The sequence below is a fragment of the Globicephala melas genome, chromosome 4, assembly GCF_963455315.2.
Source record: "Globicephala melas chromosome 4, mGloMel1.2, whole genome shotgun sequence".
Lineage (NCBI taxonomy): Eukaryota > Metazoa > Chordata > Mammalia > Artiodactyla > Delphinidae > Globicephala > Globicephala melas.
The window spans coordinates 70,950,018-70,967,078 of record NC_083317.1 but is presented as its reverse complement, the minus strand read 5'-3'; the positions used below and the strand labels follow the sequence as shown (position 1 = coordinate 70,967,078).

Here is a 17,061-nt window from a genome sequence, read left to right as displayed (position 1 = left end):
TATGCTGGTAACAGTGTGTTTAGACACCAGACAGAACATAAGTCTTTATAATACATGTAAGAACACAGTGCAAAGATGGGAAAAGATTAGCAATAAACACATCTGAAGAAATGCTTGGTGACTGCAAAGTAAAAGTTGCTTGGGTCAACAGTAGTTTCCCAAATTGATAAAGAATATTGGTAAGTTGATCTTTATCGCTACTTGCATATGCAAAATGATACTTTTGTTCTAGTTTTCACATGCAGACTTGGAACTTCATCGGAGAAGAGAACAATTAATAGAACGTACTCGGAGAGAGGCACAACTTGCTGCCCTACAGTATGAGGAAGAGAAAATAAGGACCAAGCAGATTCAAAGAGATGCTGTCCTGGACTTTGTCAAGGTGAGCCCTTTGGATTCATTGAATGATATTCCTAACGTTTCTTAGAAGTAAGTGCTTATTTGCTTTCCTGAGGATGTCAGAGTTTATTGTCTTAATAAAAAAAAAAGAGTTGATATCTTAATTATATGAATTCTCGAGTAAATAGTATAACTGTCTCCTGCTTGTGATTAGATTAATTGTCCTCATATGTAGATAGGCTTGAGGACAATCAGAAGTGATTGATCTTGCTTTTAGGACAGTGATAGTCTCTACTCTTAACTACCTATCTGTCGTTAGACATATCACTTTACTATCCAGCTGCCATTTCCTAAATCTCTAGTGTATCAGGAAAGTGAAAATGCTTTATGTAAACTGTAAAGTGCCATGCAAATATAAACTATTGTTATCTGAACCTATCACTGACTTCCTTACCTCTAGGGAATACCAAAAATTTGCAAGGCTCACAGGTTTAATACTTCAGTCATCTTTGATTCTTTACTTTCTGTTTTCTCCACATCTACTCAATTAACAACCCCTGTTAACAGTTCTTTTTTTAATCAGCCTCTGTAGTTGCCTCTAAACCTGGTTCAATTTTTTGCCTGTGTTACTTGTCTTTTTGTTCTGAAATCACCTTGGGAATTTTTTCTTTATAGTTAAATAATTATTTATATTTTTGCTTGTTTAATATCTGTCTCTCCCAGGAATTATCTGATGGTCCAATGGTTAGGACTCCACGTTCTCACTGCGAAGGGCCTGGGTTTGATCCCTGGTCGGGGAACTAAAATCCCACAAGCCACGTGGTGTGGCCAAAAACATACACACACACGCACGCGCCCGCACGCACGCACGCACACACACACACACACACACACACACACACACGACATATCTGTCTCTCCCATTTATCCGTAAACTCCATGAAGACAGGGACCATGTCTGTCATGTTTATTCACTGCTATATCGCTAGATTTAAGCAGGTCTTAGCCCCTAGTAAAGCTTAATAAATATTTTTTAAATGAATGATTGAACAAATGAATCACTCATCTTCTAGCTGCTTTCTCTCTTGTTTCATAACTCCAGCCAAAGTATATCTTCTTTAAGTACCATACACATAATAAATTCTCTTATATTTTTTCAAATGTATCAAGCCTGTGATGATGATCTCTGATGCTCAGGGAGGATAACAATTTTCCTAAGGTTAAATACTCAGCTGGTAAGTGGCAGAGCAAAGATTCTAATCAAGACAGGCTGAACAGAAAATGGAAATAAAGCTGATGGAAAATAAACAGTTTCTTTAAAAAAAAAAAGTCTAGATGGTAACTAGACTTATCATGGTGATCACCTTGTAATATATAGAAATATCAAATCACTGTCTTTTGCACCAGGAACTAACATAGTGTTGTAGGTCAGTTATACTTCAAAAACAAACAGACAAGCTAATAGAAAAAGAGGTCAGAATTGTGGTTACCAGAGACAGGGCATGGGGGAAGGAGAATTGGCTGAAGGTGGCCAAAAGGTACAAACTTCCAGTTATAAGATAAATAAGAGTTAGGGATGCAATGTACAAAATATATGTTAAATGTGAAAGTTGTTAAGAGAGAAAATCCTAAGAGTTCTCATCATTTCATCATTTTTTTTCTTTTTCTTTTGTTATCTTTATGAGATGGTGGATGTTCACTAAACTTATTGTGGTAATCATTTCATCATGTATGTAAGTCAGATCATTATGCTATTACACCTTAAACTTATACAGTGCTGTATGTCAATTACATTTCAATAAAACTGGAAAGAAAAAAAAAAAAAGGACAGGCTGGCTCCAAACCCTGGTCTATGACCAGAATGCTATACTGACTCTCAGTAAACGATAATGGCTAACACATACTATGTCCTAAGTGTTGTTCTATACATTTTACATAAATTAACTCATTTAGCTTGCCTTCTGTAGAAGTCATATAACTAGTAAGAGATAATTACATTGTAGATAGCCTTGATTAAATGTCAAATTAGAGGTTGATCTTGAACAATTAGGCAGAAAAGAACAATTTTAGTTCTTAAGCAGGAGAAAAGACAGGGAAGGTACTTCTGAAAAACTAATCTACTCATGTTAGAATATGTTAGAAAGAGATGAGGAAAGAAGGAAAATGAAATAGAGAGTAATTGCAATAATTAGATTAGGGTACAAAATGAAGGCATAAGACTAGATGATTTCTAATTTTCCTAAGGAAAGGCAGTGTCGTCCTGTGGTAAGGGCTTAGAATCAGAAATATCTGAATTTGAATCCAGCTTTGCTACTTGGTATGTGCTTGACTTTTGGAAAGTTACTGAGCCATTCTGTGCCTTTATTTTCTTCATATGTTTAATGTTTAACTATTAAGTATTAATTATTTCAGAATTATTATGGCTTCACCTATTTACTAGTATGGTGTATGCTGCACCCCCTACTACCACAAAGGGTTTTATAAATTAACTATAAGAGAGATTTCAAGAGAAGCATCATTATGTCTTACATAGATGTGTAGTGAATGTTAAATAAATCACTGAAAATGAGTGGAAAAAAAAGGTTCCAAAGCAAGGGTTTGAGGCTAAAAGAATGGTTTTAATGGGAGTTAGCTTTGTGGAAAGAATGTTGGATTTGGGTTCAGAAGGCATAGGTGCAGATCTCAATTATGCTACTTACTAACTTTGTAACCTTGCACATATCATATAACCTCTCTATCCTCAAGTTTCTCATCTTTAAAAGAATATGATTATGATGTTTGTTTATCTCACAGAGTAAGAAGAATCACTTGAGATACTGTGTATAAGAACACATTGTAAAACACTCACTATACAGATACTGTGATATTATTAATTGACATAATAACAGAAATTAGCAAATTGGGGGGAAATACCCAGTTAGTATGGGAAATTGAGGGGTTTTTTTGGTTACGTTGAACAGGAGATGACAGTGGGGTTTCTAAGTAGAGAGGGTCCACAGGCATTTGAAAATGCGAGCCTGGAATTTGGCTGATAGGAGAGAGCTAAAGCTGTTAGCATTAGAGTGGTATTTGAAGCCATTAAAGAAAGAGGATGATTTCATTGAGAGAATTTAGTGAGAGATTACCTCTCTATGAATGTGTTTATATCCATGTACATATAAAAAACATAGTTTTTTAAAATTTCTGTTTCTATAGATGCTTATAGACACAGGAAAATACTGTTTGTCAGCTTATTTTTGCTTTTCCTCATTTAAATTGTAAGCTATTTAAGGGAAAGGGCAGCGTCTTCTAACCAGTAGATCTAGAAAAACACCATACACGAGAGATACAGAGATTAATGTGAGTGATCATTTTAGTAAATAGCATTTTTCATTCCCAGTGCTCTAGATTCTGACCAGCTTCCCTTTTTTGGGGGGTGTGGGGTTATATAGCAAAAAGCGTCACAAAGTCCACAAAAACAACACTCCCCCTTAGACGGTGAGGTAAGTTTATATAATCACCTTTCTTTGGAACTTTTTATTATTGCAATGAAAATGAAATGTTTTGCATGTGATTATCATACGTTTTCAGTGATCAAAATGTTGCCATTTTCTTTTTTCCCCTCACAAAATTCTTACTAGGGAGAAAAAGACACAGGCCAGGAAGTTTATCAGAATCTATAGATTGGGGTTTTTTAAATCTATACACATCCGTCTGGAGATTATTTCCCTCCTCCCATCCCCAGCAGAGTTACCATCTCCCTCATCCATTTTCAGAGCTACTGTGTAATGAGAGATGGTCCTGAGAGCTGTATCTGGCACACGTGAATGGTGTCGGTATTAAACAAAAAACTCTACATAGTATTTCAGCTTCAGTGCTCATTTCCTAAGTGTGTATATTATTGATTATACTTTGTACACATTAGTTTTATAATATTAAATAGTACATTTTCGTTTCAAAGTAACATGTAACATGTAAGATTAATTATTAACCTTTTAAAAATCTATGCACCTAGATTCTGTATTATAATGATGTCCTATGCAAAAAGAAAAAAATAAACTAGATTGTAAATTTTATTGTTTTAACATGTGTGCACGTTTAGTGACATTTACATTTTGAAATAAAATTTATGATTCATTATTTTTTTAAAAATCTGTGTACCTATTTTGACCTGTTAAAATGAAGCTTATTACTAAATGAATATTTTATTGTACTTGGCTTTTTCATTAGCTATTTTCCCTTATCTTTGCCTTCTTATTTTTTCAATTTATGATCATTACTTCCTTAAAAAATGCATAAAGGCATTATTTCATGTGAGTGTTGACTTTGATTTTTGTAAAATAAGTTATTTGAAAACCTAATACATGGGGCTTTACAAGCATCAATCTTCAGCACAATGTTTTCAAAGCACAAGTGTTTCTGGAATGGTAAGATGTATTGTTTGAAATGTTTTAAATTATCCATTATAAAGTTTTTTTTAATCTTATTGGACATATAATAACTATTTTTGGTTATTTATTTGAGAGCTTATGCATTGGTATAGTACCTGAAAGATTCACTCAAGCACTTTCCAGTTGTCTTTTCTTCACATGGTAATAACTCTGTACAAACCTTTGGCAGTCAAAGTTTGATAAGTTAATACACTCTTTCTTTTTTACCCAACATTTCCTTACTGGTCATTCTGGAGTAATTCATTATCTGAAAACTAAAGCTCCTCAGGAAAATAACATGTATAGTTTTAAAATTTCCAGTTGTACCCTTGTTTTGTCTGAGAAAGGTAATGAAGAGATGCCTAGACTAGAAATCATGACTCTTGGGTTTATTGTTTTAAATTTGTCACTGGCTCACTAAATGACCACAAATTCTTTATGTTACTGCTACATCTTCAGCTTTCTCCTCTCAGAACAGAGAATAATTCCTATTCCCCTCCTTGCTTTAGAAAGTTTTTGTGCAATAAGATCATATTTGCAGTTGTTTAAGTTCTTTGGGAGAAAATCGTTACTCAGAAACAACTTATTAGCTATTTTAATGCATGAACTCTGAATGATTGTGAATGTGGTCCTGTATGTCAGCATCTTCACAAGTATGTGTTAATATGTCTCTTTGCTTGTGTATTTGTGAAACTCGTCATGTGTGTGCATAGCTTGTTTTTGACATTGCTTCATTTTTCTCCACCTCTCCAGTGTCCCTTCCCATCCAGAAGGTCTCAGCACACTGATGATAGTGCCTTGTTAGTGGTAAGAACCTTGCACAAAATGGAATTTTACATTGCTTTGTCTAGAGATTTGGGGAATAGCTACTGTACTTTTCATTCTGAATTGATCTAAATACCATAAAACATGATGAGCATCATTACTAAATGCTTTACAAATAGCTAGAACTGTCTCCCTACATTACTTTTAATGATTTACCCAGTGTTCCAAGTGTTCTGCAGATGTGATTCAAATATCTTTGTTAGTGTTTCCAAAAGTAAAACATTTGCATTGAGAACCATATTGGCTTTGTATGTGTGTTTGGAGGAGAGGGAATAATATATTCGTTTTTGAAATGTTTCTAATTCCAGGTGAACTTTATTAATCACTGTTTTGTCTTATAAGTCACCTGTATGATGAATGGTTCCCTTACTTCATGATGCTAATTATACAAATGTATATTTGGCATCCTATTTTATTATCTGTTTTAACCTACTGAAAATCCCAAACTTTGAGATCTCAAGATTATCCCTCCATACCCATTTTATATCTTAAACTCAGGGAAACATTAACTTGGAATGCTGTCTACTGATCTTTTTTTTTTTTTTTTTTTGCGCGGGCCTCTCACTGTTGTGGCCTCTCCCGCTGCGGAGCAGAGGCTCCGGACGCGCAGGCTCAGCGGCCATGGCTTACAGGCCCAGCCACTCTGCGGCATGTGGGATCTTCCCGGACCAGGGCACGAACCCGTGTCCCCTGCATCGGCAGGCAGACTCTCAACCACTGCACCACCAAGGAAGCCCCACTACTGATCATTTTTAATATTGGTTTACTTTTTTTTTTAATTTTGTATTTGATTTTATTGGACACATGCAAATTTAGAAGATACATTAAAACACACTGGTTTACTTTTATTGCCTGTTTCATCAGCTGAAAATGAGTATAACTTCAGAGCTTTATTGAGAGTCTTACTTTGTCAGCTTTGCAGGAGAATTCTAACCATGTACATAATTGCTTTTCCCATCATGTTTTATGTTATTTTTTTCACCATAGTATTGAAGACTAGCAATTCAAAAGCCTATTGTCTGTAGCAATTCCTGTCTTAGGAGCTAGTAACTGCCGCCATTGTGCATACTACTGCATGAACTGCATACTTGAGCATGAGATTTCTATTACATAAACTTTCATTGTCAGAATTTCTGTGTTCTGTAATCATCATTTCCTTTAAGATGGCTATAGCACATTTTAACTGGCAGTCTTATAAAGAAATAAGCCTCTGGAGTTTTAGTCAAAGTTAATTGGCATGAGAAGCAAATAACAATTTAATGTAGAAAAATATTGAGAGCCTATGGTGATCCAGACACTTTACCAGAATTATCTCATTCACTCCTCACAGCAGCCTTAAGAGTTAAGGTTAAACTTATCACCATTTTACAAATGATTACTGAGGCACCAAATGTTTTGTCCAGAATGTGACTTCTCCAAGGTCACAGCTAGTAAGTACAAGGCTGGGTTCAAATCTAGATCCAAGTGACTTGAGAACGTGCATGAACACTGTGCTATATTGCCTCCTGTACTGTAATTGAAAATACTTTGAAACACTTTAGGAAACTGAAGATGAGATTTAATAACACATATAGTAAGTGCTGAATGCCCAGGCGTTTTTGTCAAGGAAAAAGTGGAATTTGGAAAAACAATAAAATCCCCTTAGCGTGAAATTTGTAATTTCAGCCATTTTCAAAATACATACACTTATATTTTACTTAACAGTATTCATGTCTGGCCTAAATTAGATGGCCTTTAAAAACAAGAACCATGTCTCACATATTTTTGCATGCCAAATAGTGTCCAACATGTATTACAAAAATAGTCATTTTTTAAATCATACCTCTGATCTTCTCAAAACTACTTTTCAGTGGCTTCATATAGTAGAATAAAGTCCATATACTTTTTTTTTAGATGTATTATTTATTTTATTTATTTTTTTGGCTGCGTCAGGTCTTAGTTGCAGCATGTGAGCTTCTCTCTAGTTGTGGCGTGAGCGTTTTCTCTAGTTGTGGCGCGCAGACTCCAGAGCACATGGGCTCTGTAGTTGTGGTGCACAGGTTCCAGAGCCTGTGGACTCTGTGGTTTGCAGCACACAGGCTCTCTTGTTGAGGTGCGTGAGCTCAGTAGCTGTGGCGTGCAGATTTAGTTGCCCTGCGGCATGTGGGATCTTAGTTCCCCGACCAGGGATTGAACTAGTGTCCCCTGCACTGGAAGGCAGATTCTTTACCACTGGACCACCAGGGAAGTTCCAAAATCCATATACTTCTTAACACAGCCTACAAACCCTTTAGAGTAGGTTCCAAACTTCTTAACATGGCCCATAAGCTCCTGTGTACTCTGGGTACTATGTATCTCTCATCTCTGGGGTCATGCTATATCAGCATTTTTTCAGCTCTGAAAATATGGCAAGCCCTTTCCCACCTCAGGATCTTTGCAAATGCTCCTCCCTCTGCATGGAATGCCTCTCATTCCCTGCATATACCCGTTGGTTAATTCCTACTGATCTATCTGGTATCAACTTAAATATCACACCCTTAAAATGGCTTTTCTGCAACACCCCTACCCCCAAATCAAATTTGTCTCCACTGTTCTTTTTTTTTCTTCATAGCACTTTTAGGTGGGTGTTTATTGTTTTGTATCTCCCCCTCTCCCCCACCCCCAATAGACTACTAGACTGTAAGCTTCATGGGCACAGGGATATTCTCTGTTGCACTTACCTATGTATACTCAATCCCTACCATAATTCCTGGGATATATTAGTTGCTTAATAAATAATTCCTGAGAGTGAATAATTCCTGATGTATTCTGTACATCTAATAATTGCTCATTAGGGGAGTTCCCTGGTGATCTAGTGGTTAGGATTCGGCGTTTTCACTGCAGTGGCCCCAGTTCAATCCCTGGTTGGGGAGCTGAGATCCCACAAGCTGTATGGTGTGGCCAAAATAAAAAAATAAAAAATAAAATCACAATCAGAAAAAAAAATCTCAAAAAAAATTGTTTCAAGATAAGTTCTGATGATATAGCAAGTAAATGTTGGATTTGATTTAAAGACCTTGAAATATGGGATTTGAAATAACTGTTGGTAATGTTTAATATCAGTTACACTAACATTCTCTTAGGATTGCCCTTCAGGCTTCTGTTGCTTTCATATATGTCCCACATGTATCTACATCCCATCTCTAGACACTAGAAAGGATCTAGGCTCATTTCACTTCCTCTTCCTTCCATCCTTTTTTCCTTCTTTGCCAGCATAGTGGCTTTTAGCCTTTTTTTTTTTTTTTTTTTTTTTTTGCGGTACGCGGGCCTCTCACTGTTGTGGCCTCTCCCGTTGCGGAGCACAGGTTCCGGGCGCGCAGGCTCAGCGGCCATGGCTCACAGGCCCAGCCGCTTCGCGGCATGTGGTATCCTCCCAGACCGGGGCACAAACCCGTGTCCCCTGCATCGGCAGGTGGACTCTCAACCACTGCGCCACCAGGGAAGCCCTAGCCTTTTTATATTTGAGATTGACAGTAATTCAAGTCCATTTGATCGTAAGGAGGCCCAGGAAATCTAAACAGGTGAAGGCATATACAATGTAAGACTGCTGTCACAGCCTTGTTCTTTGGTACATTTCTTTCCTCACTTTCTTCTGCCTTAAGATAATGTTGCAGTGTGTGTTACATGCTTTGTTTTGCACACACGAAAAAGACATTGCTATCTATCAACTCATTAAAAATATAGTTGTATTTATCATATTGACCATCCTACTCACCTTTTCCTAAACACCACATGTGTTCTTGTTCATTTATCCCATGATTCAGATATTTGTGATTATAGTTTAAATTTTTAAAAATTATTTAACTTATAAAGACTTTAATATCTTTAAGCCTTTGGCATTTTTAATAGATACAATCTTACTCAACGCCCTTTGTGAAAGTTCTGTCTTCTCTGATTTCCACTCCCCACCAAATGAAAAAATTGTCATGTTTTGAGCAGCTTTTATCTGTAATAAAAATTCTGTACAATGGATTCTAACACTTACTGTCTCTAATTGTATCTCTAATATATCTAACTAGTTTTATGTAGGCTGGTGAAAGGATAAAGGATTCAAAGAAAAGGAAAATTGTACTTAACTTCTCAGAGGTCATTTGGACTTTTACAGAAGCAGAAGTGAAATGCTGGTTCATCCTTAAGGTGTGATGCAAAATCCTCATGTCCTGGCTTCTCACATCAGAGCCATTAAACTGAATTATAATAAATCTAATTTGGATTAATATTGAAAAGATGTTGCTCTTATTTATGCCAATTCTGATCAGTTAAAATGAGCTCTTTGACTGGATTTGTTTCCCCTGTCATAGGAACAGCACAGGACTCATTTGTTTCTAAGGCTATTTTGCTAAAAAAAATTTGATGTACTCAGTTTTATTTCTATATAAAATCATGTTTAATAAGTCATGCCTTTCATTTCTTGATTAATGTGGTATGAGGTATTGAAATAATTTGAATTAAACAGGTGGAAAACCGTGTTTAATAAATTATAGGGTTTTTCCCCCCAACTATTCTCTTTCTGCCCTATCAATATCTTAGTAAACCATTTGAAAGTTTGTCAGTGACCTTTCCTTTGCTAATTTTACTGACAAGATCTGCCTGCCTGCCTGTCTGACGTTTTGCTAACATAAATGCTGCCTTCTGTTTCTTCTCTTTCTCTTTTGCCATTTAGTCGCTGTCAGGTGTGAATCAAGTGGGCTGTGCTGCTACCCTGCCTCATTCTTCTGCCTTCAGGCCTCTTAAGGTATATCTTGTTATTGTAATTTACCAGGAACTTTGAGGAGGGGATTTGCCCGGGAGATCTTAAATTTCCCAATGGATTGGTCTAACAACAGTCTGAAATCTAGAATTGTATGAAATATAACTAAGCTTATGAAGCTAAGTTTAACATTAATTTCACTTGAAATTTTTTGGAAGTTTTATTATGCCAGAAACATAGAGCCTTTGTTAATTCTTTATATTGAGATTTTTGTTTGAAATGTCCTTCTAATTTTCTTATCAAAGGGTTGGGGTTTTTTTGTCATGAGTTACTATGTTACTTTGGTTAATATATGATATTGAGTTAACTCTGTTGTCTAATGTGCATGCAAAATAATTTGAGTATCAGTCCCCCAAAGTGTCACTGCCAAAACCCTATTACAGTAGAGGTCAGCAAGCTATGGTCCCTAGGCCACCTGTTTCTGTAAATAGTTTTAGTGGCATACAGCCATGCCCATTTGTCTATGACTGCTTTTGCACTTAAAAGCAGAGTAGGAATAGTTACAATGGAGATCACATGGCCTGGAAGTCTAAATTAAAAACCTGTGGTATTTTATTTTTTAAAGACCTCTAGGGATGGTAATTCCATACTTATTATCATATGATACCTAAGAAATGATTCATAATCCTGACTGTCAACAAGGTCCTCTCCTTGTCTAACTTATATCTGTCCTCCTGTGGTTTACACCTATTTCTTCTTTTCTTTCCAGAGTGGAGATTTTCTAGTTACTTAGCAGTCCTTATGTGGAGAATCTTTATATTTGAAAACTGTTATGATGCCACCCGTGTCTTCTCCGTAAATAAGCTTTGGCCCTTTTATGTGCCTTTCCTAGCCTGTTTGTCCTTATGAACTTTCACAAGTTCTCTGCCCTCCATTTTGGCTTCACAGTTCCCAACTAGAAATATATCCCTCATTAGAGCCCACGTAGTACTGAGCATGAAACAAGGGTTATTCACGTCTTATGCTGAGCATTAGGTTGGCTTTTTCCATTTTGGTATTCATTTTGCTGTGTATCCATTGTAATTCTCAGATGTTTTAGTTATATTCCTAAATGATAATTAATTTCTAAACTTTGTATCTTTTGTTTTCCTAAATATTTAATTTTGCTTTTCGAACATTTAAAATTTTCTGATTTCCCGGAATATTTTCAAATTCTTGCATCATGTCCTTCTAAATGCTGACTCCAACTTTATAACATCTGTAAACCTGATAAACCTTCTCTCTGGTTATTATTGAAGCTACACATACCTGGATGACACCTGATAAAACTTTATAATTCTCTTCTATATTAACCTTTTGCTAGCCTTTCTCAGCTAGGTTCGTTATTTGAACTACAAAGAAAATTATTTGAGCGACTGTTTTCAAAATTTTTTCAAGGAAGGTATATAACTAGTACCATTCTAGGTATATAGGAGAAAAGTTAATTCGTTACACTCAATGGATACCTTAGGGCATTGGGGCTTATCCTCCCCTAGAATTTTAGTTGAGTAAGGCCAAATCTGAATGTGCCAGAAGTTGTGTAATGTCTAACATTCTTCCTGTCAGACCTGCTGCACTGTCAAATGATTAGTTTAAAAATATTTATTCTTTATTTTTTGGTATCTCAGTTACTCTGCAGCAGGTATATACTATATTTAGGCATGATTTTATTTCTTTTGTTGCTTAACTAGGCACTAAAAGTTGACTTTGTATCAGTTTCCATTTTTTGCTCTCCAGTTCTCCAAAAGTTCTCAGATATACCAGTCAATGGCCTCAGCGTGATTTGAACTAATTATTTCAGTATCCTAGAATGTAAGCAGTTAGATTTATAGTTTGAATAAAAATATATTTTTAAAATCACCATTTTGTAAGTCCCCTCTTTTCTGGCTTTGTTTTTCATTACACCCAACTGTATGTTATCTTTTGGTATTTCTGGAGGTAGAGAACATTTGCTGCCATTCAGTAGAATGTGTTTCAGCTCTTCCTTCTAATCTAATAGAGTTGTCTAATAACTTTATTGTTTATTCCTAAATATGTTAAAGTTTCTAGTCTATCTCACTGTAATAGGCCTTTTTAAATTTAAAATTTTTTTCCTCTGTATCTGGAATAATCTCTACTTTTTATGTTTTTCTGTTTGTACCATTGGTCCTAGCTTTCTCCTTCTACCTCATCTTCCTTGAAAATAAGGATAGTATTTTGTTTCCTTAAAAAGATATCCAGCTTTTGCCTCATTGGCCCATTTATTCCTTTTACTAGTGCCTGTTGTTCTTATTTTAAATTAAGTTTGTTATTTAAATTTTCATTTCTTCTCAGCATCCTAAACTTAGTTTATTGGCATCTTTAAACTTGATGAACATGTTGTCTTTTTCACTAATGAAGATGTAATACATTGCTTCACTCAGGAGCGCAGCTTACTTTTTAAGTCTTAATTCTCGGTCTAAGAGTATCAAACCAAGGAAACATTACCACAGAATTGTCTTTCAGATCAGTCCAAGAATTTTCTCAACAGCATGGCTTCTGTTTATTTACTTATTTATAGCAGTTAAAATTTCCTGTCATCATTAATCTCACCTGACCCAACTCCAACTTCAGATAAAAGATTTCTGAAAATATTGAAAACCAAAAGGGAGAAAAAAACATGGGAGTGTGTATGTGTGTGTGTATTTGTGTGTGTGTTTTAAAGTCATTCTGTTCAAAAATGTGTCTCAGTTATCATAAATTATTGAGTACAACTCAATGGTTATTGAATATAACTAGCTATCAAGGCCTGAAAACCTGTTGTTATTCTAGCTTTTCTTGATTCTACTCCTCTGCCAAGTCTTCAATATTTTTAACCCAGCTAACCAACGCTTCCTCTTAAATTAGCTTAACTCTGTTCCCTTTTTTTAGGTACACTCTATACCAGTTGAGCTAGTTCTTCCTCCTTCTTTACAGTTCCTTCGGTCAATAAATTAAAAACATCTTGGATTCAAATACTAGTCTCGAAATACAACTATCATCTTTAAATACCTCATTTCCTAACTGAAATGAAGAAACCTTCATCACTCTTTCTTAAAACATTACTCAAGGAGGGGGGTAGGAATACTTTAGAAAGTATGTCAGAAAAATACTATTATAAAATAAAATTTTATTCTCTTCTATACATTCCCCAATAAAATTTTCTGCCTTAGGATGATTTCATTTTTCACAGTCATAGGAAAGACCTGTTATATAATAGGACTATCTTTAGAGAATGCATTACATAGATCTTATATTCTCTAGAACTAAATAAAGTTTGGCCTTGGGGGGGTGGTGGGATGAATTGGGAGATTGGGATTGACATATATACACTATTGATACTATGTATAAAATAGATAACTAATGAGAACCTACTGTATAGCACAGGGAACTCTACTCAATGCTTTGTGGTGACCTAAATGAGAAGGAAATCCAAAAAAGAGGGGATATATGTATACATATAGTTGATTTACTTTGCTGTACAGTAGAAACTAACACGACATTGTAAAGCAACTGTACTCCAATAAAAATTAATTTAAAAAAAACTTTGGCCTTAAAAAATATTCAGAATTATTATACAAATTCTCATTTCTAGACTTAATTTTGGAGGAGAGTTGCATGTTTTTTTTCTTTTATTGATATAATCCCAAATGTGGAAAGAGGTACTTTCCATAAATGTGGAAAGTACCTCTTCTTGAATAATAATTATTGATGTATCTATGTTTCTCCACAGAATGATCACAGATCTAATGCTATATCAAGTTCACCTACAACAGAAACAGGTAATAGACACAAAAGTGCAATTAACCACTTCCCAATTATAATTCTTTACCAGGATTTTCCTGATAAATTGCTCCTTAGATGGCTGTGGCTTCCTTTTCTGAAATGAGAAATCAGGCACAAAATTGGGAACTCTGCACATTTTTCACTTTTTAATTCAACTAGTCGTTCAACCACTCAGCCATTTGATATGAAAAAATGAGCAAGAGCTAGCAGGGCTGTATGTTTGCAAGAGACTATATTTAATATATTAACATTCATTTTGCCTTTATTGAATACCAAAAGTAACATGACAATTAAAAATACATACAAACAGGGATTTCCCTGGTAGTGTAGTGGTTAGGATTCCAGGCTTTTACTCCCATGGCCTAGGTTCAGTCCCTTGTTGGGAAACTGAGATCCCACAAGCTGTGCAGCCCAGCCCCCCAAAAAATAAAAATACATACAAGCAGCCCTCCCACTTTCAGGGTTACTTTTCTTTTCTTCTTTTTTTTAAGTATTTATTTATTTGGCTGCTCCAGGTCTGAGTTGCGGCATGTGGGATTTTTAGTTGCGGTATGCAGGATATTTTAGTTGTGGCATGCGGGATGTAGTTCCCTGACCAGGGATCGAACCTGGGCCCCCTGCATTGGGAGCGTGGAGTCTTAACCTTTAGCTCATGAGGGAAGTCCTGGAGGTTACTTTCCTATACCAGATTTTCTATTAATAAACAAAATTATCATTTTATATCATTGCAATATTTAACTTTTTTCTTCATTTGCCATTTATTGAACTTTTGTCATGTGTCTGTTATTATATTTAATTTTTTCCATCTTCTTTAATCTTATTTTGCTTTTCCATGCTGATTCAGTTCATCATTCCCCTGCATATTCTTTTCCTGCTGCTATTCAGAGAAACCAGGCCCAGCGCCCTGAAAGTTTCCTTTTCAGAGGAGCTGTCAGGGCAGAAACAAATAAAGGTAGGTGGCAGTGCTAAAAGGGGCATTGGGGGGAGTTGGGGGATGGTGGTTATACAATGACATTATACATTACATGCTTTTAAACTTCTACCCTGGGAATTCCCTGGCAGGCCAGTGGTTAGGACCCTGCGCGGTCACTGCCAGGGCCCTGGTTCAACCCTGAGTCAGGGAACTAAGATCCCGCAAGCCACGCGGTGAGGCCAGACAAACAAACAAATAAATAAATAAACTTCTACCCTGAGATGTCACCAAGGCAAAAGTTTTAAACTCTGCGTTTGTCTGTGATCTCACTGATATTAAAGGAAGAGAATCTTAATCTTGTTTGAAATCATTTTGGTCAGAAAGTTTCTCAGTACCACCTAAAAGCAGGTTATAGTGTTTGAACAAAAAAATTACTCTTTCAGGGCTTCAGGGAATGTCCCTTCTCTCTGTAGTGTGCTCTTTTTCAGATTTTTCTGTTGGTAAAAGCTGTTTTCTGTGTTGTTAAAGAAATGAATCAGTAATTTTAAAAAAACCAAACTATTTAGTCTCATGGTTTTTAGTTAATGTGGCAAATTTCTGCCTGACCCCCAAAGAAGTTACCTAGAAGTGGAAACAGACATTTCACTCCGAAAATAACTATTTTTAACATAACTGATAGATACACTCACAGTGAGATTTAAACTCAAACCAGAGATGCACTGCTGGTGGGATTGTTAATTAGCATGGAAAACTGTTTACATTATCTGCTAATGGTGAACCCTTGTATATCCTATAACTAGTAATTTTGCTTTCTGAAATATGTACACATCTGTACCAAAAGATATGTCCAAATTATTCATAGCAACATTATTCATAATAGCCCCAAACTGAATGTCCATCAACAATAGAATGGATAAATAATTGTGTATATTTGTACAATGGGATACTAAATAAGCAATGAAAATGAACACATTAATATACATAACAACATGGATAAATCTTATAATGTTAATCAAAAGAAGCCAAACATAAAAACATACACACATATAATACGGTTTTATATGTAGAAAGTTTAAAAATGGACAAAACTAATCTGTGGTGTTAGAAGCCAGGAGGTACATAGTTAGAACCTGTGGTACTAGAAATAACTGTTGGGTACTGATACTGATGGGTAGGGAACATGAGAGGGTCTCCTGGGTGTTGGTAATGTTGCATTTATTGACTTGCTTGTGTCTGCTTTGTGATGATAATTTATTCAGCTGTTTGCTTATGATTTGTCTAATTTTTTGCATGCAATATTTTTCAATAGAAACGTTTTTAAATGGATGTAATCAAACACACAAAGTAGTTGAGCCAAATGGGTAATGGACATTTGGTAGTTTTTCATACTATTCTCCCTATTATTGTGCATATTTTAAAATTTCCATAATAAAAACTTTTTTTAAAAGGTCACTCCAGAAGTAGAAAGTGCTGTACTTTCAAGGAAACTGTGATCAGGTGGATCTGAGTATTTTTGCAGCACTGGCAGTCACTTTCTATCTTACGTACCAATATTTTTTAGGTCATGCGTCACCCCTTCTTTCATCTTCTGCACCTACCACTGATTTTAAAGATCCGGTAACAAGACAGAATTCAAGACAGAGAGAAGAAGAGCTGGAATTAATAGATCAACTACGGAAAGTATGTACATTGCCTTTGAATTACATTTTTCAGTGATACTGGTGTAGCCCATAATCCTGGCATCACTTGTTCATTTGACTTATAATTTTTAATAGAATCAACAAGTGTCCATTGTGTGCTGTGATGCCCGTTGTGTGATGAATTTTTTCACTTGTTTACTAGGAAAATGAGATGGGTTATTCCATAAAGCTCAACCCCTGACCCTACTCATTTAAAATTTTTTTCTGCCTCATGATTTAAAGAAATCTTGTTAGAGTAATAATAATTCATATGTATGTACACATATACATATATTGATACATACCACACTTACATCATACGTAGTGTTTATTTTAAAATTGGATCTAGTTGTTTTTGTTTTTTAG

General features: G+C 35.5%; 1 protein-coding gene across 12 annotated transcripts in view; it reads left to right on the top strand.

The window, feature by feature from the left end:
- Positions 1-17,061, top strand: part of LRCH3 (leucine rich repeats and calponin homology domain containing 3) — a 115,927-nt gene that overhangs the window by 82,421 nt on the left and 16,445 nt on the right. For 3 of the 12 annotated variants that reach the window (XM_030859153.2, XM_030859135.2, XM_030859178.2), the window contains 7 exons: positions 233-382; positions 3,771-3,821; positions 5,502-5,555; positions 10,255-10,326; positions 14,051-14,099; positions 14,948-15,055; positions 16,578-16,696. In XM_030859153.2, coding sequence (XP_030715013.1) covers positions 233-382; positions 3,771-3,821; positions 5,502-5,555; positions 10,255-10,326; positions 14,051-14,099; positions 14,948-15,055; positions 16,578-16,696 — 603 coding nt within the window. The remainder of the gene's footprint in view (positions 1-232; positions 383-3,770; positions 3,822-5,501; positions 5,556-10,254; positions 10,327-14,050; positions 14,100-14,947; positions 15,056-16,577; positions 16,697-17,061) is intronic. The other 9 variants (XM_030859173.2, XM_030859150.2, XM_060298203.1 and 6 more) reach the window with 7 other exon arrangements.